The 24,312-nt window shown below is 42.5% G+C and overlaps 1 protein-coding gene across 4 annotated transcripts in view; it reads left to right on the top strand.

Annotated features, from left to right (window-relative positions):
- The window catches only part of NALCN (sodium leak channel, non-selective), a 930,735-nt gene that overhangs the window by 823,873 nt on the left and 82,550 nt on the right, over positions 1-24,312 (top strand). For all 4 annotated transcript variants that reach the window (XM_077297076.1, XM_077297075.1, XM_077297074.1 and 1 more), the window contains 7 exons: positions 1,103-1,223; positions 1,310-1,441; positions 9,910-10,077; positions 12,977-13,081; positions 13,974-14,080; positions 21,001-21,121; positions 21,209-21,307. In XM_077297076.1, the coding sequence (XP_077153191.1) occupies positions 1,103-1,223; positions 1,310-1,441; positions 9,910-10,077; positions 12,977-13,081; positions 13,974-14,080; positions 21,001-21,121; positions 21,209-21,307 (853 nt within the window). The remainder of the gene's footprint in view (positions 1-1,102; positions 1,224-1,309; positions 1,442-9,909; positions 10,078-12,976; positions 13,082-13,973; positions 14,081-21,000; positions 21,122-21,208; positions 21,308-24,312) is intronic.

Genomic DNA, 24,312 nt, shown 5'->3' with positions numbered 1-24,312 from the left:
GCATGTACACTGCAGCCAATCTGATCATACAATGAAAGCTTAGGTGGATATCTGACTTCCTCCAGCACCCAATACACAAAGCTGCTGATACTGTGTGGCTGTTTAGAAACATTTCATGAAAATGCAAAGGTAAAAAGAAGTAACACAGGCAACACACGAAATTTGTATTTCCCTGTTGCTTTATATGGGGACATAATAAAGCCCTTAAAGGGAATCAGTCACCATGTTTTTGCTACCCCATCTGAGAGCAGTACTTTGCTGGTGGCTGCAATTTTGATTAAATCACAGTTTTACCTGCAGTTCTATGAATGCTGAGCTCTGTATAACCCCGCATACACCATTGAGTGACATCTTTCTGTGTGCACAGTGCTAGGTTTACTAGTTCTCTAGTGACAATCTTCTTCTGATAAAACAATGAGTTTATCAAAACTACAGCAAGCAACCCAGTAAGTGACACATTGCTGAAATCAGGATCTCTGCCCCTAAATTATGCTGGTCTCAGAATAGGTAGCATAAACCTGCTGACAGATTCCCTTTAATAGAAAGCAAAGGTGAAAGACTTCAAGGGAACCCTTTTTATCCTGAGAAAGAACAGTTTCCCTTTGGAATTTTATTTCTTCCTGATTATCCATCGGTTGTGTTCAGTGTTTCCATAAACAATAATTTCTTGGTATAAAGTATTTTCATATGGAAGATTCCTTAATAATATTTAGGATTCTGGAAATAACCATCAAGCATTTAGCATGCTGATAAAATGCCTCATATTTCTCTAAGACATTCTGTCTGAAATCATCTAGACAAGCATTTGTTCCTATTCTTGCAGACACAATAAATACCTGATTTTCGTAACCTTGAAGCCATAGATTAACGGATAGTTTCCATGGTTGCAGTAAATTGTAGCACACCGCACAATGATTTTGATTCGTAAAAAGACTCATTTTGTTATTGTTCTGGAACTTCATGTATACATTGTGCCTCTCGTATGTGCATGTCTATAGATGCATTCAGAAGCTTTATGGGGATTACAATGTACTGTACCGGGGAAATATCATTTAATAGTTTGTTAGTATAAGAATTAAACTAAACTTCTGTTTTCTGGCAGTGACTTACTGGGACTGGTGACTTACCTGGACTGGGTTATGATAGTGGTCACAATATGTTCATGTATCTCCATGATGTTCGAGTCCCCATTTAGACGGGTAATGCACACGCCAACTTTACAGGTATAATTTTACAGGCATCTCTCAGATATGCTCTGGCTGAATCTGCTGTTGACCAGCCTGCTGATCCTTTTCTGTCTATGTTGCAGATTGCAGAATATGTATTTGTGATATTCATGAGCATTGAACTGAACCTGAAGATTATGGCAGATGGCTTATTCTTCACTCCCACAGCTGTTATAAGGGATTTTGGAGGTGTGATGGACATATTCATTTATCTTGTGAGTGAACAAGTTTTCCCTTTTTCAAATGTGTTTAATAATATAACAATTAACTTGGGAATGGGATCTAAGCTAATAAAATGTTGTGAATTTTCACCTCTGCTCCTTCCCCCGCTTCTTCGCCTCTAGATATCCCTAACTTTCATATATTGGTCACGATCGTTATCTGATCCCTACTATTCTGGCAATGAAATTTTTGTTTCACTCTTTCTTATTGTAGTTGTCACTACTCGCAGACATGCCATAAGGCAGGGTAGTCAAACGTTCCGGGGTCAGATACCAAGAGAGCATGTCGTAAACTAATGGGGAAAAGACAAATGCATAGTCAGGTCATGGTCCCAGGTCATGGAGAGACTAACTGCATGTCAGAAAGTACAGAAGTCATAACTACCGTCGATAGCGGAGATATTTGATACTCACCCATGGTACTAGAAAATTGACCCTGCAGCTGGCACTGTGAACATTCTAGAATCTGGTGCTCCCTCGCTCACATGAAAAACTGTTATGATTTTCCCAATGGCAGGGAAATCAAAAATAACAAACGGACTAGCTCTCGGGTGATGGAAACTAAAGTGACCGTGACCTGAACCTGACACAACACTGGAAGTAGCCGGGGAGTGTTTCCTACGATGCCCTAGACACCACGCGCCAGCCGGAGATCTAACTACCCCTATCAGAGGAATATACAGGCCTGCCTTACATCCAGAGATGAACCCCAAAAGGAGATAGCAGGCCCCCACAAATATTGACGGTGAGTCAAGAGGAAAAGACATACGTAGGATGAACAGCAGATTTAGCACAGTGAGGTCCGCTTACTAGATAGCAGAAGTACAGGAAAGAGTTACTTCACGGTCAACTTCAAAACACTACTCAAAAACACCATCCTGAAATTACTTTAAAACTCCAGTGACAACTCATGCCACTGGAGTGGCAATTTCAGTCCACGAGAGCTTCCAACTACAGAGAGTCACATTGCAGATAGCTGGACAAAAAATAGCATTAACTAGGAACAAAATTCAACTTAGCTGAACTGGAACTTGAGGCAGGAGAATGCAACAGAATGCTACTGATACATTGTTGGCCGGCATCAGACCAGCAGCCAAGCAGGCTTAAATAGGAAACTCCCCTAATGGGTGTCAACAGGTGATCAAGGATAGAAGAAGGCAAATAAGTGGCAATACCATAAAACACCACCGGGGGAGCCCACAAACAGAATTCACAACAGTACCCCCCCCTTAAGGAGGGGGCACCGAACCCTCACCAGAACCACCAGGGCGATCTGGATGAGCACTATGGAATGCACGAACCAAATCAGGAGCATGAACATCAGATGCTGTCACCCAAGAATTATCCTCCTGGCCATAGCCTTTCCACTTAACCAGATACTGAAGTTTCCGTCTGGAAACACGGGAGTCCAAGATCTTTTCCACCACATACTCCAACTCACCCTCAACCAGCACAGGAGCAGGAGGATCAGCAGACGGAACAACCGGCACCTCATACCTCCGCAATAATGACCGATGAAAAACATTATGAATAGTAAAAGATGCTGGGAGGTCCAAACGAAAGGACACAGGATTGAGAACCTCCAGAATCCTATAAGGGCCGATAAACCGAGGCTTAAACTTAGGAGACGAGACCTTCATAGGAACAAATCGAGAAGACAACCAAACCAGGTCCCCAACACAAAGACGAGGACTGACACGCCGATGACGATTAGTGAACTGTTGAGTCTTCTCCTGGGACAACTTCAGATTGTCCACAACCTGTCCCCAAATCTGATGCATTCTATCAACCACAGCATCTACTCCAGGACAATCCGAAGACTCCAATTGACCGGACGAAAAGCGAGGGTGAAACCCTGAATTACAAAAAAATGGAGAAACCAAAGTGGCAGAACTGGCCCGATTGTTAAGGGCAAACTCTGCCAATGGCAAAAAATCAAGCCAATCGTCCTGATCAGCGGACACAAAACACCTCAAGTAAGTCTCCAAGGTCTGATTAGTACGCTCAGTCTGGCCATTAGTCTGAGGATGGAACGCAGACGAAAACGACAAGTCGATGCCCATCCTGGCACAGAACGCCCGCCAAAATCTAGACACAAACTGAGTACCCCTGTCAGACACTATATTCTCAGGAATACCATGCAAACGCACAACATTCTGAAAAAATAGAGGGACCAGCTCAGAGGAGGAGGGCAATTTGGGCAAAGGTACCAAGTGAACCATCTTGGAAAAACGGTCACACACCACCCAGATGACGGACATCCTACGAGAAACAGGAAGGTCAGAAATAAAGTCCATAGAGATGTGCGTCCAAGGCCTCTTAGGAATAGGCAAGGGCAACAACAACCCGCTGGCCCGGGAACAGCAGGGCTTAGCCCGAGCACAAACATCACAAGACTGCACAAAAATACGTACATCTCGAGACAAGGAAGGCCACCAGAAGGACCTAGACACCAGATCCCTGGTGCCAAAAATTCCAGGATGACCTGCCAACGCGGAAGAGTGAACCTCCGAAATAACTCTACTGGTCCAGTCATCAGGGACAAACAGTCTACCAGGCGGACAGCGATCAGGCCTATCCACCTGAAACTCCTGCAAAGAGCGCCGCAGGTCTGGGGAGACAGCTGACAATATCACCCCATCCTTCAGGATGCCAGTAGGTTCGGAATCACCAGGCGAGTCAGGCTCAAAACTCCTAGAGAGGGCATCCGCCCTCACATTCTTAGACCCAGGCAGATATGAGACCACAAAGTTAAATCGAGAGAAAAACAACAACCAGCGCGCCTGTCTAGGATTCAGACGCCTGGCTGACTCAAGATAAATTAGATTTTTGTGGTCAGTCAAGACCACCACCTGGTGTCTAGCACCCTCAAGCCAATGACGCCACTCCTCAAATGCCCACTTCATGGCCAAGAGCTCCCGATTTCCAACATCATAATTTCGCTCAGCAGGCGAAAACTTTCGAGAGAAAAACGCACATGGTCTCATCACTGAGCAGTCAGGACCTTTCTGCGACAAAACTGCACCTGCTCCGATCTCGGAAGCATCTACTTCAACCTGGAACGGGAGCGAAACATCAGGCTGGCGCAACACAGGAGCAGAAGAAAAGCGGCGCTTAAGCTCCCGAAAGGCCTCCACAGCCGCAGAGGACCAATTAGCAACATCAGCACCCTTCTTGGTCAAATCAGTCAAAGGTCTAGCAATGGCAGAAAAACCCGCTATGAATCGGCGATAGAAATTAGCAAATCCCAAGAACTTCTGAAGACTCTTTAGAGAAGTAGGTTGTATCCAATCACAAATAGCCTGAACCTTAACAGGGTCCATCTCCATAGATGAAGGGGAAAAAATATATCCCAGAAAGGAAATTCTCTGAACCCCAAAAATACACTTTGAGCCCTTCACAAATAGAGAATTAGCTCGTAAAACCTGAAAAACTCTCCTGACCTGTTGAACATGAGATTCCCAGCCCTCCTAAAAAATCAAAATATCATCCAAATACACAATCATAAATTTATCCAGATATTCACGGAAAATATCGTGCATAAAGGACTGAAAAACGGAAGGGGCATTCGCGAGACCGAAAGGCATTACCAAATACTCAAAATGGCCTTCAGGCGTATTAAATGCGGTCTTCCACTCATCCCCCTGCTTAATCCGCACCAAATTATACGCACCACGTAGATCGATCTTAGTGAACCACTTCGCCCCCTTTATGCGAGCAAAAAGATCAGTCAGTAAAAGTAACGGGTACTGGTATTTAACAGTAATCTTATTCAGAAGTCGATAGTCGATACAAGGTCTCAATGAACCATCCTTTTTACCCACAAAAAAAAAACCCTGCCCCCAATGGAGACAAAGAGGGGCGAATATGACCCTTTTCCAAAGATTCTCTGATATACTCCCGCATAGCAGTATGTTCAGGTACAGACAAATTAAACAAGCGACCCTTAGGAAATTTACTACCGGGAATCAACTCAATAGCGCAGTCACACTCTCTGTGAGGGGGGAGAGAATCAGTTTTAGGCTCCTGAAAGACATCATAAAAATCTGACAGAAATGCTGGGATCTCAGAGGGAGTAGATGAAGAAATGGGAACCAAAGGTGCATCCCCATGAATCCCCCGACATCCCCAACTCAGCACAGACATTGATCTCCAGTCCAAGACTGGATTATGAATTTGTAACCATGGTAATCCAAGTACTAATACGTCATGTAGATTATATAACACAAGGAAACGAATAATCTCCTGATGGTCTGGGGAAAGATGCATAGTCACTTGTGTCCAATATTGTGGTTTATTGCTAGCCAAAGGTGTAGAATCAATACCCTTTAAGGGAATAGAAACCTCCAGAGGCTCTAAATCAAACCCACAACGCTTGGCAAAGGACCAATCCATGAGACTCAGAGCGGCGCCAGAATCCACATAAGCATCCACAGTAACAGATGATAAAGTACAAATCAATGTCACGGACAAAAGAAATTTAGACTGCAAGGTACCCATAGAAAAAGATTTATCAACCTTTTTATCAACCTTCTTTATGCGTTTAGAGCATGCTGATATAACATGAGCTGGATCTCCACAATAGAAGCACAACCCATTTTTGCGCCTGTAATTCTGTCGTTCGCCTCTAGACAATACACTATCGCATTGCATATGCTCTGGTGCCTTTTCAGAGGTCACCGCCAAATGATGCACAGGTCTTTGCTCAGAAGATACCGCCATATGGTGCACAGGTTTTTGCTCAGAAGATACCGCCATATGGTGCACAGGTTTTTGCTCAAAAGATACCGCCATATGGTGCACAGATTTTTGCTCAGAAGATACCGCCATATGGTGCACAGATTTGCGCTCCCGTAAACGCCGATCAATCTGGATAGCCAATTTCATGGCATCATTCAGACCTGTAGGCACAGGGAACCCCACCATGACATCCTTCACGGCATCAGAGAGACCCTCTCTGAAATTAGCTGCTAGAGCGCACTCATTCCATTTAGTAAGCACCGACCATTTACGAAATTTCTGGCAGTATATCTCAGCTTCATCTTGCCCTTGGGAAAGAGCTATCAAGGCTTTCTCAGCCAAAATCTCTAAATTAGGTTCTTCATAAAGCAACCCCAAAGCCAGAAAAAACGCATCTACATTTAATAACGCAGGATCCCCTGGCGACAATGCAAATGCCCAACTTTGTGGGTCACCCCGCAATAGAGAAATAACAATTTTAACCTGTTGCGCAGGATCACCAGCAGAGTGAGATTTCAGAGACAAAAACAATTTACAATTCTCTCTGAAATTCAAAAAACGGGATCTGTCTCCGGTAAAAAATTCAGGCATAGGAATCTTAGGTTCAGACATTGGAGCACGTATAACAAAATCTTGTAAGTTCTGGACCTTTGTAGCCAGGTTATTCAGACCTGCAACCAAACTCTGTGGATCCATGATTCAAACAGGTGTAACCAAAGCCATTCAGAGATTAAGAGGAGAGGAAGGAAAAAAAAAAAAAAATGGCTGAAGACTGCAGTTTAAGCAAGGAGTACAAATAAGCACTAAGGTGCACTTTCCAAACACAGAAGGAAAAAAAAAACCTTTTCATATCCTTTCCTGCTTTAGTGCATAGTTTTAACACATGTGGGCCGGCCAAACTGTTATGATTTTCCCAATGGCAGGGAAATCAAAAATAACAAACGGACTAGCTCTCGGGTGATGGAAACTAAAGTGACCGTGACCTGAACCTGACACAACACTGGAAGTAGCCGGGGAGTGTTTCCTACGATGCCCTAGACACCACGTGCCAGCCGGAGATCTAACTACCCCTATCAGAGGAATATACAGGCCTGCCTTACCTCCAGAGATGAACCCCAAAAGGAGATAGCAGGCCCCCACAAATACTGACGGTGAGTCAAGAGGAAAAGACATACGTAGGATGAACAGCAGATTTAGCACAGTGAGGTCCGCTTACTAGATAGCAGAAGTACAGGAAAGAGTTACTTCACGGTCAACTTCAAAACACTACTCAAAAACACCATCCTGAAATTACTTTAAAACTCCAGTGACAACTCATGCCACTGGAGTGGCAATTTCAGTCCACGAGAGCTTCCAACTACAGAGAGTCACATTGCAGATAGCTGGACAAAAAATAGCATTAACTAGGAACAAAATTCAACTTAGCTGAACTGGAACTTGAGGCAGGAGAATGCAACAGAATGCTACTGATACATTGTTGGCCGGCATCAGACCAGCAGCCAAGCAGGCTTAAATAGGAAACTCCCCTAATGGGTGTCAACAGGTGATCAAGGATAGAAGAAGGCAAATAAGTGGCAATACCATAAAACACCACCGGGGGAGCCCACAAACAGAATTCACAACAAAAAACCCAAAATGAAGTAAAATTAACTTTTATTTAATAAGATTAAAAGGACTTACAGCAAAAATGGAAAAGACACACATCGCACACAAAGGAGTGCACTCTAGTTTGACCCTATAGATATAATGCCTCACCTTTTGCCTTCCCACCAGCGGAGGTTGGCACCCTATAAATTAACGCAAATGGCACCCCCGCTTCTCGGCAGCTGTCCTTTTCTGCCCTGAAAGGCCCTAAATACGTGATAGTGTCAAACACACACAACCACTAGATAATGGATGCCCATCAGGCTAACCACCATATTAACCAGGGCTGAAAAAACGCACCTCATGCAGTAAGAGATGATTACCCTTGCAATGCAGCCTGTACAAAAGTGATGGTGAAAATAATCAACATAGATACTTCCCAATGATGTAATGAGATAAAAATATAGATAAATTAGAAATAGAAAACCCCCAACATATTCACTAGACTGTCTACTAATAACTGGACATATTTTTGCTTTTTTTGTTTACACCAAATTCTTTTTTAATTTGCAACTTTTTGAAGTTTATTTTACTATATTTTATTTTAATTTATAAAATATGACTATTTATCAATTGCGACTTTTTAAAAAGCTGTACAATTTTTGCACAAATTTTCTTCAGTCCTCACACCCTTTCCCAGGAATGGTTTTATATATGCCTGAAATTTCTGCATAAGTTTTATTACATTTTAGCGGCCTTTTTTTCTATGAAAAAGCAGCACAAAAAGGTAAAATAGAAAGTAAAGATTAATTTATATATATATATATATATATATATATATATATATATATATATATATATACATATATACATACTAGATGGTGGCCTGATTCTAACGCATCGGGTATTCAAGAATATGCATGTCCACGTAGAATATTGCACAGCCCACGTAGTATATTGCCCAGCCACGTAGTATATTGCCCAGCCATGTTGTATATTGCTCAGTTACGTAGTATATTGCCCAGTGACGTAGTTTACAGCACAGAGCCACGTAGTTTATTGCCCAGCCACATAGTATATTGGCCAGTCACGTAGTATATTGCCCAGCTACGTAGTATATTGCCCAGCCACGTATGTCACAGGTTAAAAAATAAAAAATAAAGATATACTCACCTTCCGAGGGCCCCTTGTAGTTCTGTCGCCTGTGTGCGGTTGAGGCGGCAGCTTCCGGTCCCAGGGTGTGATGACGTCGCAGTCACATGACCGTGACATCATGGCAGGTCCTTCTTGCTCAGGACCTGTGATGACGTCGCGGTCACATGACCGTGACGTCATGGCAGGTCCTCCTCGCATACCATCCTTGCCACCGGAACCTGCCGCTTGCATGGAGCGGTCTCCGGAGCATCGCGAGGAGCGGGAAAGGCGGCGGAAGGTGAGTATATAATGATTTTTTTTTTCTTATTATTTTTAACATTAGATGTTTTTACTATTGACGCTGCATAGGCAGCATCAATAGTAAAAACTTGGTCACACAGGGTTAATAGCGGCGGTAACGGAGTGAGTTACCTGCGGCATAACGCGGTCCGTTACCGCTGGCATTAACCCTGTGTGAGCGGTGACTGCGGGGAGTATGGAGCGGGCGCCGGGCACCGACTGCAGGGGAGTAGGGAGGGACTAATTGGACTGTGGCCGTCGCTGATTGGTCGCGGCAGCCATGACAGGCCGCTGGCCAGACCAATCAGCGACTTGGATTCCATGACAGACAGAGGCCGCGACCAATGAATATCCGTGACAGACAGAAAGACAGAAGGACAGACAGACGGAAGTGACCCTGAGACAATTATATAGTAGATATATATATCTCTATATATATATATATACTCTAAGCATGTACACCATTTTGAAGAATCTGATACAAATGTTAATGAATTAAAAAGACAAAACAAATATAGGAACTAAAGAACCCTGCAAATAATGAATTGGGCACAAGGTCTCTGATTTTCCAGACTTTCACTGACGTAGTGGCTATCTTAACAATAGTTGTCAAGATACTTATTTGAAATGCCTCTATCTTACTATTATTCTCTGATGCAATATTAGAGTATAGAAGCAATAATATATCTTTATGTGATTTTCAGGTCAGCCTGATCTTCCTATGCTGGATGCCATACAACGTTCCAGCTAAATCTGGGACTCAGCTTTTAATGGTATTGCGTTGCTTGAGACCTCTCCGCATATTCAAGCTTGTTCCTCAAATGAGAAAAGTAGTGCGTGAACTTTTCAGCGGGTTTAAAGAAATATTTCTGGTATGTACAAAGCATATATAGACATCTTGTTTTATTCAGAAAATAGGGGTATAAATATACTGTGTTAAAGTTTGTGCACAGCTAGACTTGCTTTACGTACATTGAAATACTGCAGTTCTAAAATATGCAATGTCTGCTGATTTTTTTGGTCAAATTATACAGCAACATAGAACAAGATGTCTTGTTTTTTTATCGTGTTGTGCTTGCCACATGAATGATTACCCTGTGATTGTCTCTTCTGTATATAACAGCAGCATATGTAACCTTTCTCTTTCTCTCCTATACCCCCTATAAAATATCATGTGCACAAGAAGGCTTGCACAAGAAAATTGTCTGTCCAGTACAATATTGATTCTCTCAGTGGAAGCACAGCCATGAAATGGCAGACCAGATAGACTACAGTCTATTACGTTTTAATGGGTTTCTCTGAGATTTACACATTCAGCACAGTGGGCCCTTAAATGTGCCAAATGTCAGACCCCCCACAAAAACATGATTTATAGTTTATCCTTACAAAAGGTCATAAATGTTGAAGTGAACCTGACAGCGGATACATGTAGCCCGATCCACAGACAATATGTGTCAGGCATTGGCTGTATAATCTCTGCCAGGAATATTTGATTTTCTGCTTCCTTAGAAGCCACTGGGCAGAGCGGTTTCTCTTTAAGCCTGACAAAACAGGTGAAACTAATTTTGCTTTCCCTTAAAGCACCACTCCAGTGTTTTTTTTTATTGCAGCGCTGTAGTGCTGCAACTAATCTAAGTTTCCTGTTCCCGGTCTTATACTTACCAGCTGCCATCTTCAACTGTTCCCATTGCCGCTACTGTCTCCAGCAATTTGTGACCTGTCGGTTCACTCTTGTGTTTGCTAGAGTGAACCGGAGGTCACTTTTTAATGTAAGTCTATGAGAGCCTTGTTCTGGCTCTCATAGACTTGCATTGAGAGCTTGTGACCATAACTTCACAAGATCAAGGGTCACAAGATGGCGGCACGGCACCAGAGCAGTTCCCGGAAGCTGGTAAGTATAAGACTAGGGTCAGCAAACTTACATTAGTAGCACCACTCCAGTGCTGCAATAGAAAAAAATGCTGGAATGGTGCTTTAAAAAATATGGACATCTTTGGGGCAGGCAGATTTTTTTTACTTAAAAGGAAGCAGTCAGCATGTTTTTACTTGCGTTTGTTTTTTACATTAGATTTCTCATGGATGGTACATCAGACTACTACAAAATAGGTAAATTTTCATTGAGTGGCAAGCACCCAAGACTACTACTACTGTGTGTAGAAAAACATGCTCAAGTTCCTTTCAGATGTATCCACTTATGGCTAAAAAGCACTCTTGTCATAGGGATTTGCGTTGTTTGCTTTCAGAAGTCTCTATGTGCCACAGTACATAGTGGAGTGATGCTAGTCACTAATCATGGCAAGCTGTGAGGCTGGGTAGTCAAGAGGTCCGAGGTCAAAAGCCATGAGAAAACGTCATAAGGAGAGGGGTGAGACAAAGGCGTAGTCAGGTAACAGTCCAAGGTCAGAATTCCAAGTAGGCAGCAGATCACGACAAAAAGGCTAGGAAAACAGATGGTCAAGGCAAATCCAAGGTCGAGCAGCAAAGATCAGAAAACAAGTCTAGGAGCATAGAGTAAACACACACCTCTTGATCAAAGCTTCAGTTGGCAGCAATTTAAGGCTGAGAGCCAGGTAATTACTCAGAACAGGAGACACATAGATGAAGCCCCGGCACACTCTGGTCCGGATTGGATGGCCAAACTGTCACTCAAGACACTGAGAGCTCAGCATGCCACAGCATCCAATTGGACAGCTGAGTTATCAGTCACCATACCGACAGCTCAGTCCTCGATTGGACGGGAGAACTGTCATTCACTGCATCCAGACATACTGATAGTAGGATAGTAGGAATTGTGACAATAGCCAGTTAATTCAGGGGAGCAGGGAAAGTGTTTGGAGACTTAATTGGTCAATCTTCCTGATGGATTTTATGGTGAACGGTATTCTGCAGCTGGCTGTAACCAGTTTGTGGTTGCTTCACTATCACTTCCTTCGGATGAAACTGATGCCCAGAAAAAGTGAGAGCTGCTGCTGTTCACAGACTTCATCCAAATGTCATTTACATCAGAAGGAAGGAAGAGAGAAGCAGTCGCTAATGGTTGTAGGGCATAAGAATGTCATGTGAGCCCCAGGATACCAGGTGCAGGGCAATATAACAGTTAAGAATCGATTTTCTTAATATTGGACAACCCCTTTAAGGATGTATTTTTCTCTACATGCTAAAAATATTTACCGGTACTTTAATTTTGCACTGTTTGTCTGTTATAGCCTCTGTCTAGAATCATTTATCTGGTAATCTGTCAGTAAACTTGTTCTGGCGGGAAAGTAAAACCCCCGAAACACATTAGACGCGGCCGATCCTGCTGATGTCGACCGATTCAGCTGACAGTCTAGGGTTTATGGGAGCCCCAGACAGATGATTGTGGGGGAGTTTAACATTGAACTTATCCGATTGTTGATCCTTTTATTCTCCCTGAAATAAGCTACTGCCAGATGTTATGGCATTGCTCTTTTATAGAGACCATGGGAACGCTCAACAGTGAGAGATCCTGTGTATGGGAGAGATGGCTGAGATGACTTCTGGCTGAACGATCAGCCAAACAATGCTTTGGCCAGTAGCCATCTAAGTATGTTGTAACTCCTGTTTTTTTCTGAACTCCACTTCGTTGATTTATGTGTTGATTTTTATGGTCATAAATCTTCTAAGAGAAGCTCAGAAAAAAAGACAAAAATTATTCTTAGCCCAAAATACATGAATCCCCAAAGGTGTCCATATCCTCTTAAACTAATTTAGGCCATCTAATTTCCTAGTGTTATGTTTGTGTACTTTCAGGTATCCATTCTCCTGCTAACATTGATGCTAGTGTTTGCCAGTTTTGGTGTCCAGCTTTTTGCGGGAAAGCTTGCAAAATGTAACGATCCAACTATTGAAACCCGAGTAAGTTATATAATGCCTATATTATCATAGCTTTGTGTTATGTAAAAAAAAAAACTATATAAACTTTTAAGTATAGTGTTGTGCTTTAAAAAAAGGCAACAATTTCTGGCTTACGTGAGGCATGAATGAATAAATTGTATTGCAATCAACATTACATAGGAAAATTGTTACATAACTGCAAAAAACATAATGATCTCTTATTTGCCATATTCTCTAGTACTCAAAAGCTCATAGAACAGCTGTCACATTACACCTGGAAATTGGGAAATATAAACTGTATGGAGAACTACTCATGTATGAAAATAGATAGGAGTCCAGGTGATCTAAAGAAGGAGTTTATCAATATGTGCATTTAGGCATGTAATCACCTATAAAGTACAACATTTTACAACATTGCCTGGAATATAACTTTATGGCTCATAAAATATTAAAGCACCATTCCAACATTTTTTTATTTCAGAGCTGAAGTGGTGTCACTAATGTACAGTAAGTCCCTGCCCTTAGTATTATACTCACCAGCCGCTGCCTTCAGCTGTTCCTGGAGCTGCTCCAATCCCTATCCGCCATCTTGTGATCGCATCTTCTGACTGACTGGACGTGAGAGAGAACGGTTACAAGCTCTTATTGTAAGTCTTTGAAAGACGATTTCTGGTTCTCATGGACTTACATTGAGAAGTGACCACTGGATCAATCCGGACCGTCACAACCTGCAGAAGACGACCAGAGCGGCACAGATAATAGAAGACAGTGGCTGGTAAGTAAAAGACTATGGGCAGGGACGTTAATTTAGTGATACCTCTCCTGAGGTAAAATAAATAAAAACGCTGGAGTGGTGCCTTAAAGAAAAATATATCCCACTACGACTTACAATGTATATGATCTTTCTAACCAGGAAAAGTGCCATGGCATATTTAGGATTAATGTCAGTGTGTCAAAAAATCTCAACCTAAAGTTAAAACCAGGAGAAAAGAAGCCAGGATTTTGGGTTCCACGAGTTTGGTAAGTACCCTGGAAATATTCTTAATTTTTTACACATGAAGAAAGAGAGAAGAGTTGTTTCTAAAACCATTACATTTTTTTCTTTACTTACATGTATGCTGCACATGCAACATATACATAAAAACAAACTAATGGAACAATGAGTACAAACTATAGACTGTCAGTAATGGAAGCCTGTTGTCTGTAATCTGAGGTGTTTGTAAAAATGGGAATTATGAATTGCTAGCTCAGGCTCTGTAGACAAACAGTTACAGATATAGCAAGTTTCCCTTAACACAGATAACTGAGCACTGCAATATCACAGCATGAAAAAGTTTAATGTGTAATTTGACACCTAAGTCGACTCTGATCAATAGCTTGTGCAATGATAAGTTTATCTTAAGGTACCGTCACATTAAGCGACGCTGCAGCGATATCGACAATGATGCCGATCGCTGCAGCGTCGCTGTGTGGTCGCTGGAGAGCTGTCACAGACAGCTCTCCAGCGACCAACGATGCCGAAGTCCCCGGGTAACCAGGGTAAACATCGGGTTACTAAGCGCAGGGCCGCGCTTAGTAACCTGATGTTTACCCTGGTTACCAGTGTAAATGTAAAAAAAAAAAAACACTACATACTTACATTGCCGTGTCTGTCTCGTCCCTCGCCTTCAGCTTCCCTGCACTGTAAGCGCCGGCCCTAAAGCACAGCGGTGACGTCACCGCTGTGCTTTGCTTCCTTACGGCCGGCACTGACACATTCAGTGCAGGAAGCTCTGAGCAGCAGCGCGGATGCCGGGGGACGTGACAGACATCAGAGGGTGAGTATGTAGTGGTTTTTTTCTTACTTTTACAATGGTAACCAGGGTAAATATCAGGTTACTAAGCGCGGCCCTGCGCTTAGTAACCCGATATTTACCCTGGTTACCATTGTAAAACATTGCTGGCATCGTTGCTTTTGCTGTCAAACACGACGATACACGCCGATCTGACGACCAAATAAAGTTCTGGACTTTCAGCAACGACCAGCGATATCACAGCGGGATCCAGATCGCTGCTGCCTGTCAAACACAACGATATCGCTATCCAGGATGCTGCAACGTCACGGATCGTTGTCGTTCTCGTTGCAAAGTCGTTTAGTGTGAAGGTACCTTTAGGCTTCTTTCACACTTCCGTCGGTACTCGGCCGTCACCAGGCGTCTGCGCGACGTACCGACGGAAGCTTATGAACTTTTGAGTGACGTGAGCAGCGGACGCAGTGTTTCAACGCGTCCGCTGTCCAATGTAAAGTCCCAGGGAGGAGGGGGGGATTTCCGGCCAGGCATGCGCATTAAAAAATGCAGGAGAGGACGTTCGAAAAAATGTTCCCTCGAACGTTTTTTCGCAACGACGGCCCGCCAAATACCGACGCATCCAGTGCACGACGTATGGAAAGTGTGTCCATACGTCGCGATGCGTCGGTAATACAAGTCTATGTGAAAAAAAACGCATCCTGCGGGCAACTTTGCAGGATGCGTTTTTTTCACAAAACGACGCATTGTGACGGTGCAAGATAAACAGAAATGTGAAAGTAGCCTTAATCCTCTTAAGTGGTCTAAGGCGAAACATTTCTCCTTGTATAGAGTGCCATGCCTGTGTAAAGGGACTTTCAGGCTATGCAATGCTCCTCTGGAAATTTAAATATGCAAATTGCCTCATTAGAAAGGAAATGGACTTGATCTATTGTGCCACCTATTATATGTAGTTATCTTTAAAAGTCACTATCAACCCTTTAACAAGCCTTGCCACATGACCTAGGATAAGGAGAAACCCTGAGTATAAGGAGTTGCACCTTAAACCCTATATTAGATGATTCTCAAGCAGCCAAATCAGACCTCCTGCTTAGCACTGATGAGATGCAAACACCCCAAAGCACACAATGTTTTTGGCTTCTTATCCTAAGTCATGTGGAAAGTGTTAAGATTGACTTTTAGGATTGCTACATCCAATAGGTGGCACTAGAGTTCAAGTCCTCACCTTTGAAGAGGGCATTTGCATATTAATCCTCTTAGGTGAGATAATGTTCTGTGATGGGTTTAAGGTACAAAACAAATTCAAGTCTATTGAGTTCAACCCATACCCAAACATATTGATCCTGACGAAGATAAAAAAAAAACTAATGAGGCAGATGTTAATATCTCCATATTATGGGAAAATTCCTTCCAAACTAATACATGGCAATCAGACTGATTCCTTGGATCAACTTCCCATCACATAATTTAGTACCTATAACCTGTAATATTATATTTATCAATAAAGTCATCCAGGTCCCTCTTTAAATTGTTTAGTGAATCAACCAATTACAGCACCATGTGGTAGGTAGTTCAATAATCTCACTGCTCTTACAGTAAAGAATCGCTGTCTATAATAGTGATGATTAAACCTCCTTTCCTCTACAAATAAAGGATGCCACATTGTCAATATTGTAGGCCTACATGTAAAAAGATTTTTTTTTAAATATTGCTATACTGTCCATTCTAATATTTGTACATTGTAATCAGAGAACCCTAAATTCTTTGTTCTTCAAAAGTAAATAAATCCAAGTTTGATAACCTGTCTTGATATTGCACTCCGCACATTCCCTTAATAACCTTAACTAGCTATATTTTTTCCCACTGAAACTCAAAATTGTACAGAAAATTCTAAGGGTCAGTTTAGACGAATTGACCAGTGGCAGTAAATGACCACCGTTCTGCAAATATTTACCGATAGGCAGTTGTTTGATGGTAGTTTACAGAAGCAGATCTTGCTAAGCGATACACATAGGCTGTCTAATACTTCTGTCAGAGACAGCAGGCTCAAAAAATCTCCCATATACAGACTTTGAGCAAGCCACTCTGGCACACCAGAGGAACCCCCGGATTTCAACCTTTAACCCCTGTACAGGGTTCTGGTCTAACAACGAGGTCCAGTGGAGTTTTTCCACGAAAGGACTGCTGTCTAGAGAAGTGAGCCAGTGGCAAGAGAATTGCTTCATAGGTGGGATAAAACCAGGAGGCCGGTGTAGGGACAAAATTGTAACACTGAGAATAGTCAATAAAGGAACAAAGGTCAAAATCAAGAATGTCCACTGGGTACACAAGTTCTCAGAAGCTGGACAGAATATAACTGGCAGTGGACAGTAGCATTTCAGGAGCCTAAATAGCTTGCAGCCCCACTCAGCCCACACAGAAGGGAGCAAGCATTGAAAGGAGTTAACTCTCAATCTCCCAACCTGAACAGAACTACAAGTGCCAAAGGACACAGAACTAGAGCTGTCCCCCGCAATGAGAGAATGGCACTGCCTAGCAATAGAAAAAGAAACAGGAAGGGCATGCACCAATGCAGATGTCACACTGTCATTGTTCTCAGCAGAGTCCTGTTTGCATAAGATAATATGCTGCTACTATTTTAATAATGCCCATTAATGATAATCTATCAGTCTAAATGAATCTAAGGTGTGTATAACCTATACAAGCATAAATTTGCAAAAATACAAAAAAAGATGTATTAGTAATACAGAGTGCACTAAATCATAACAAAATACAATTGCAGACGATAAAACCATGCAGGCAGCATATGCCCAAATGCAAACCCGCACAGAGCTAATCTGACTCCAGGATAGTGTAAAGGGCAAATATAATTTCTAGTGCTAATAGTTTATAATAGCGAATAATAAAGCCAAATAACATTTATGTATATACAGTACAGACCAAAAGTTTGGACACCTTCTCATTTAAAGATTTTTCTGTTTTTTCATGACTATGAAAATTGTACATTCACACTGAAGGCATCAAAACTATGAATTAACACATGTGGAATTATATACTTAACAAAGAGTGTGAAACAACTGAAATTATGTCTTATATTCTAGGTTCTTCAAAGTAGCCACCTTTTGCTTTGATGACTGCTTTGCACACTCTTGGCATTCTCTTGATGAGCTTCAAGAGGTAGTCACCGGGAATGGTTTTCACTTCACAGGTGTGCCATGTCAGGTTTATTGAGTGGGATTTCTTGCCTTATAAATGAGATTGGGACCATCAGTTGTGTTGTGCAGAAGTCTGGTGGATACACAGCTGATAGTCCTACTTAATAGACTGTTAGAATTTGTATTATGGCAAGAAAAAAGCAGCTAAGCAAAGAAAAACGAGTGGCCATCATTACTTTAAGAAATTAAGGTCAGTCAGTCCGAAAAATTTGGAAAAGTTTGAAAGTGTCCCCAAGTGCAGTGGCAAAAACCATCAAGCGCTACAAAGAAACTGGCTCACATGAGGATCACCCCAGGAAAGGAAGATCAAGAGTCACCTCTGCTTCTGAGGATCAGTTTATCCAGGTCACCAGCCTCAGAATTTGCAGGTTAACAGCAGCTTAGATTAGAGACCAGGTCAATGCCATACAGAGTTCTAGCAGCAGACACATCTCTACAACAACTGTTAAGAGGAGACTTTGTGCCGCAGGCCTTCATGGTAAAATAGCTGCTAGGAAACCACTGATAAAGACAGGCAACAAGCAGAAGAGACTTGTTTGGGCTAAAGATCACAAGGAATGGACATTAGAGCAGTGGAAATCTGTGCTTTGGTCTGATGAGTCCAAATTTGAGATCTTTGGTTCCAACCACCGTGTCTTTGTGCGACGCAGAAAAGGTGAACGGATGGACTCTACATGCCTGGTTCCCACCGCGAAGCATGGAGGAGGAGGTGTGATGGTGTGGGGGTGCTTTGCTGGTGACACTGATGGGGATTTATTCAAAATTGAAGGCATACTGAACCAGCATGGCTACCACAGCATCTTGCAGCCGCATGCTATTCCATCCGGTTTGCGTTTAGTTGGACCATCATTTCTTTTTCAACAGGACAATGACCCCAAACACACCTCCAGGCTGTGTAAGGGCTATTAGACCAAGAAGGAGATTGATGGGGTGCTACGCCAGATGACCTGGCCTCCACAGTCACCAGACCTGAACCCAATCAAGATGGTTTGGGGTGAGCTGGACCGCAGAGTGAAGGCAAAAGGGCCAACAAGTGCTAAGCATCTCTGGGAACTCCTTCAAGATTGTTGGAAGACCATTCCCGATGACTACCTCTTGAAGCTCATCAAGAGAATGCAGAGAGTGTGCAAAGCAGTCATCAAAGCAAAAGGTGGCTACTTTGAAGAACCTAGAATATAAGACATAATTTCAGTTGTTTCACACTTTTTTGTTAAGTATATAATTCCACATTTGTTAATTCATAGTTTTGATGCCTTCAGTGTGAATGTACAATTTTCATAGTCATGAAAATACAGAAAAATCTGTAAATGAGAAGGTGTGTCCAAACTTTTGGTCTGTACTGTACTTCTGAGTGGCCCCTAACCAGGTACCTCTGATTATAACTATGGTGGTGCACCCGTGGATGTAGGAGAACCTCAGCAGATCACAGCGCTGTTGCTCAAAATATTCTCTATGCAAAGACCAACATTGATATTACTACCATATAGTGACCGTATAGTGGTAAACACCAGTGCTGCAGAACATATAGGGGATTACAGTGCAGTTATATATCGTAACTTCCATCTGACATTCTTTCTGATGGAATCATTCACTTTTCCTGTCTTTTACATCTGGCCCCGATCGACATGACAATTTCTTCCAACCAGGACTTGGTTGCAGAGATTACAACAAATTCACATTTGACTTCTCACATTTCCAGAACCAACACATCTATTTGCCAACCTACACAAACACCTCATCCTACCGATAACCCAATGCTGAGTCGCTGCTGCCATATGGTGACTGCCTAGGAGCAGTACCTGGCAGCTACCTGTGACATAAGCCTGACTCTACCATCAGGAACTCCAGTGAACACCAGGTAGCCACCAGATACCGCTCCTAGGCAGTCCCCGTAACTGCAGCTGCAGGTGGCTACCTGCGACTTAAGGGCTCATACTCACTTGCGAGAAACTTGGATGAGTCTCGCACGTCAATACCCAGCACTGTACCCGGCACTCAGGAGCGGAGCGTGCGGCTGCATGTATTGCTATGCGTCCGCACGCCCTGATCTGAGTGCCGGCAGCAGAGCCGGGTATTAACATGCGAGACTCATCTGAGTTTCTTGCAAGTGAGTATGAGCCCTAAGCCTGACTTCCTGACCATCAGGAAGTCTAGTGAACACCAGGTAGCCGCATAGCTACACCCCTTGCTAGGTAAACCTGGCCCATGGCACAGTGGGTCCACCAACCACGTGTGCCACCTGCGGGCATGGCAATATGCTTAAAAACTAAAGTAGTTAGTTCACAAATTTACCAATATTTTTGTGCCTACCAGCCAAGAAAAGACAACCTTTTTCTGTTAGGACCATTGTCTATACTTATCCAACATGCCTGCTCCAGGCTAAAAGTCTATAATTTAAATAGGGGGAGTAGGATCCAGCACTAATTAAAAACAGCCCACAGAGGCATGTTTGAAAAGTACTATGTTTAGGGTCGTACACAGATAGATTACTCTGTTGTGGATGGTGGGTACAAATAAATTGACCAATTTGTGGACTGAAAACCTTAATTGTATAAGTATACTCTATTTAGCAGTAATGCAGTTTTAATTCCTAGTATTAGATTTTTGCACACATTGTAGCTCATACAGAAGCTGCTGTATTCTTTGGTTTGCCTATTATGCAGTCATAGTAGCTTGAATCTATTCACCATGTATTTATTCTGCTAGGAGGTGCTGGTCAGTTTTTTTATAAGCTTTTTCGTTACTTTTAATCAATATATTGCCTAAAAGGCGAGCCATGTTTAATACTTCTAATCATTTTTGAGCATCTATTCGAAAGTCAGTTACTCACCACAAAAGGAAATTTCTCTTTTTTCTACATGAATAAGATACCATTCTATCAACTCCATACTGGCTGTTAATTTCTTTTCACATTTCGTAATTACTTCATTACTCACAGGGCAAATCCTCGAAACTTCAATTTTGACAATGTCGGAAATGCTATGCTGGCTTTGTTTGAAGTGCTGTCTCTAAAAGGCTGGGTAGAAGTCCGGGATGTTATTATTCATCGCGTTGGACCAGTGAGTCTATATACACTGTCAAATGCTGTTTAATATTTAGTGTTATTCATTTGTATTACACATACTCTAATGTTTTTCTCTTTGCAGATACATGGAATATATATTCATGTGTTTGTGTTCCTTGGCTGCATGATAGGCCTTACTCTTTTTGTTGGTGTAGTCATTGCCAACTTCAATGAAAACAAGGTAAATGTTATCATCCCAACCATATAATGTGACTGCATTAAAATATACGTAACTATATAAAATACTATAACTTGTAAATCCATTTTCTAGATTAATTTGATTATTATTATTATAGTTTAAGGAAATCTGTCAGCAGGTTTCTGCTATTTATTCTGAGAGCAGCACAATGTAGAGAGCCTGATTTCAGGGCTATGTCACTCACTAGGCTGTGTTTTGTAGTTTTAATACAATCAGTGTTTTATCAGCAGAAGATTTAGGGTACCGTCACACAGTGGCATTTTCATCGCTACGACGGCACGATTCGTGACGTTCTAGCGATATAGTTACGATCTCGCAGTGTCTGACACGCAGCAGCGATCAGGGACCCTGCTGAGAATCGTACGTCGTAGCAGATCGTTTGAAACTTTCTTTCGTCGCTGGATCTCCCGCTGTCATCGCTGGATCGTTGTGTGTGACAGCGATCCAGCGATGCGTTCGCTGGTAACCAGGGTAAACATCGGGTTACTAAGCGCAGGGCCGCGCTTAGTAACCCAATGTTTACCGTGGTTACCAGCGTAAAAGTAAAAAAAAACAAACCGTACATACCCACCATCTGATGTCCGTCAGGTCCCTTGCCGTCTGCTTCCCGCTCTGACTGACTGCCGGCCGGAAAGTGAGAGCAGAGTGCAGCGGTGACGTCACCGCTGTGATCTCCTCTCACTGTACGGCGGCACTCAGTCAGAGCAGGAAGCAGACGGCAAGGGACCTGACGGACATCAGATGGTGGGTATGTACGGTTTGTTTTTTTTTACTTTTACGCTGGTAACCACGGTAAACATCGGGTTACTAAGCGCGGCCCTGCGCTTAGTAACCCGATGTTTACCCTGGTTACCAGCGAACCTCGGCATCGTTGGTCGCTGGAGAGCGGTCTGTGTGACAGCTCCCCAGCGACCACACAACGACTTACCAACGATCACGGCCAGGTCGTATCGCAGGTCGTGATCGTTGGTAAATCGTATAGTGAGACGGTACCCTAACACTGCCGAACTACATCTCACATGCAAGGCAGTCAGGCTATTCTGTGTAACCTGGCCCCAACCACTGATTATCAGCTTTCTGACAATATACAGTGTACAAAAGAAGCTGTTAATCAAGGGTTCAGGGATTCTATGAAAACAGCAGCGAGCTGTCCAGGAAGTGATACATTGCTGGAAATATGCTCCCTGCCCCAACATCATGCTGCTTTCAGATTTTACAGCAAAAACCTGGTGACAGATCCTCTTTAGAGATTGCCTAGCCCCATCATATTTTTTACTAACCACTCCACTGTTTCTCCTCCTCTCTTTGTTTTCGGGGCTCCTGTTGACACAACTGAGGTCAGTTGCTGAGATCTCATGTAGTGTCTACCGAGCATCCTTGGAGCTACGTGAACAGAGACTAGCAAGGTACCAGGTGTTAGCACAAGAGAGACAGGGATTTGGTAAGATGCAGCCAAATTTGTATCTTAGCTACCACAGGTGAGGTGGAAAATGACAAGAATATTAAAATCTAAAGTGCCCAATCCTTGTTTCTCATGGGAAGCAGATGGAATACGCTGCCAGTTAACACAGAAGTCTTAAAATTTTTATAAGTACTAAGCTAATTTCAAATCATATACAATCTTGAGCCTAGAAGTGCATTGAGGGTGTATTGCTGCTCTCCAAGCACATCGATAACGCCTACTATAAACTTGCAGGCTAAGTTGCATGTTGCTGCAGAGCTTGATTTCTCAGTGCTGTCACATCATAGGTATACTATTATTATTATTATTATTATATTCCTATACTACCACCTATAGAACTATACTACTATTTTCAATACTAAAATCATCTTCAAAGAGCAGTGACATTGGAGCGACCGAGCACCTCCATACACAATGACAGTGTGTGCAGGGGCAGTGTTCTCATCCCTCTCCTGTATATAACAGCCGCACGCTGCACACAGGATCAGACAGCAGCGACAGTCAATGCTGAAAGAAAAGGGAAATGAGAACGCACACAATGTCAGTGTATGTGCGCTGATATCTCCCTCTGCTGTATATAGTGGCCGTATGCTGCTGTGTGATCCTATGTGCAGTGAGCAGCTGCAGTACACCAGAGAAGATGAGGACACTGCCCTGACACACTGACACTCTGCATATCCTGTGTTTCTGCGTGCAGGACTGGGGACTTACATTAGGTTGCGCTCCAATAATCACACAAGGAGGGGCATACTATTGTAATTGAGGGGTGGAAAGGTACACCATGCCCTTGAGACACCAAGGCTGCCCCGAAGCCTCCTCATTTACATGTAATTAAACTGTTTCCCTATAAAAACACATTTATTAAAATCTTCAGTACCAGTATGATTTATATAGGGCTAAATCCCCTATATGCCGGTCTAAATAGTTCAATTTCAGTTTTCGGGGGTGACAGACTCCCTTTAAACTAATTTTATTGCTTTTGTGATTGGATGCTAATATTATGGAGACTACTCATCTTATATAGAGATACTGAAATCTTTTGATGAAATTAATGTTGTTAGAAAATTGAACTTGGGAATACAGTACAGCTTAAAAGCTAAAATGGGGTCTTGTTCTCAGCTCTACAAGTGATACCAGGGTTGCCAACTTAAATTTTTTTCAAGGCGGCTTATAAAAAAACACGGACAAACAATATTTTTTACTGAAACATTGAAAAAACAGAATTCATTCTGATTATAAGTGATACATGTCTTCCTTTCATAATTCTTATATGTATACATTTGTGGACATTAACTGAATTCACTGTAAATGGTAAAATGAGGATAATTACAGTCAAAATAATCTGTAGAAGTTTCTTCATCTTCCAAAAAATCCTGTACGCCCCCAAAAATTTTGTGGACACAGCAATTTATTTTTATGGACTATCCAGCAATTACTGGATGGTTGGGAACCGTGAATGCTACTGAATCTTTTCTCACAAAACTATGTATTTGTTAAGCTTTTCCTGCTGTAAAATAAAAAAGGC

The sequence above is a fragment of the Ranitomeya variabilis genome, chromosome 3 (genome assembly GCF_051348905.1).
Source record: "Ranitomeya variabilis isolate aRanVar5 chromosome 3, aRanVar5.hap1, whole genome shotgun sequence".
NCBI classification, from domain to species: Eukaryota; Metazoa; Chordata; class Amphibia; order Anura; family Dendrobatidae; genus Ranitomeya; species Ranitomeya variabilis.
This window is presented reverse-complemented; position numbering and strand designations above follow the sequence as displayed.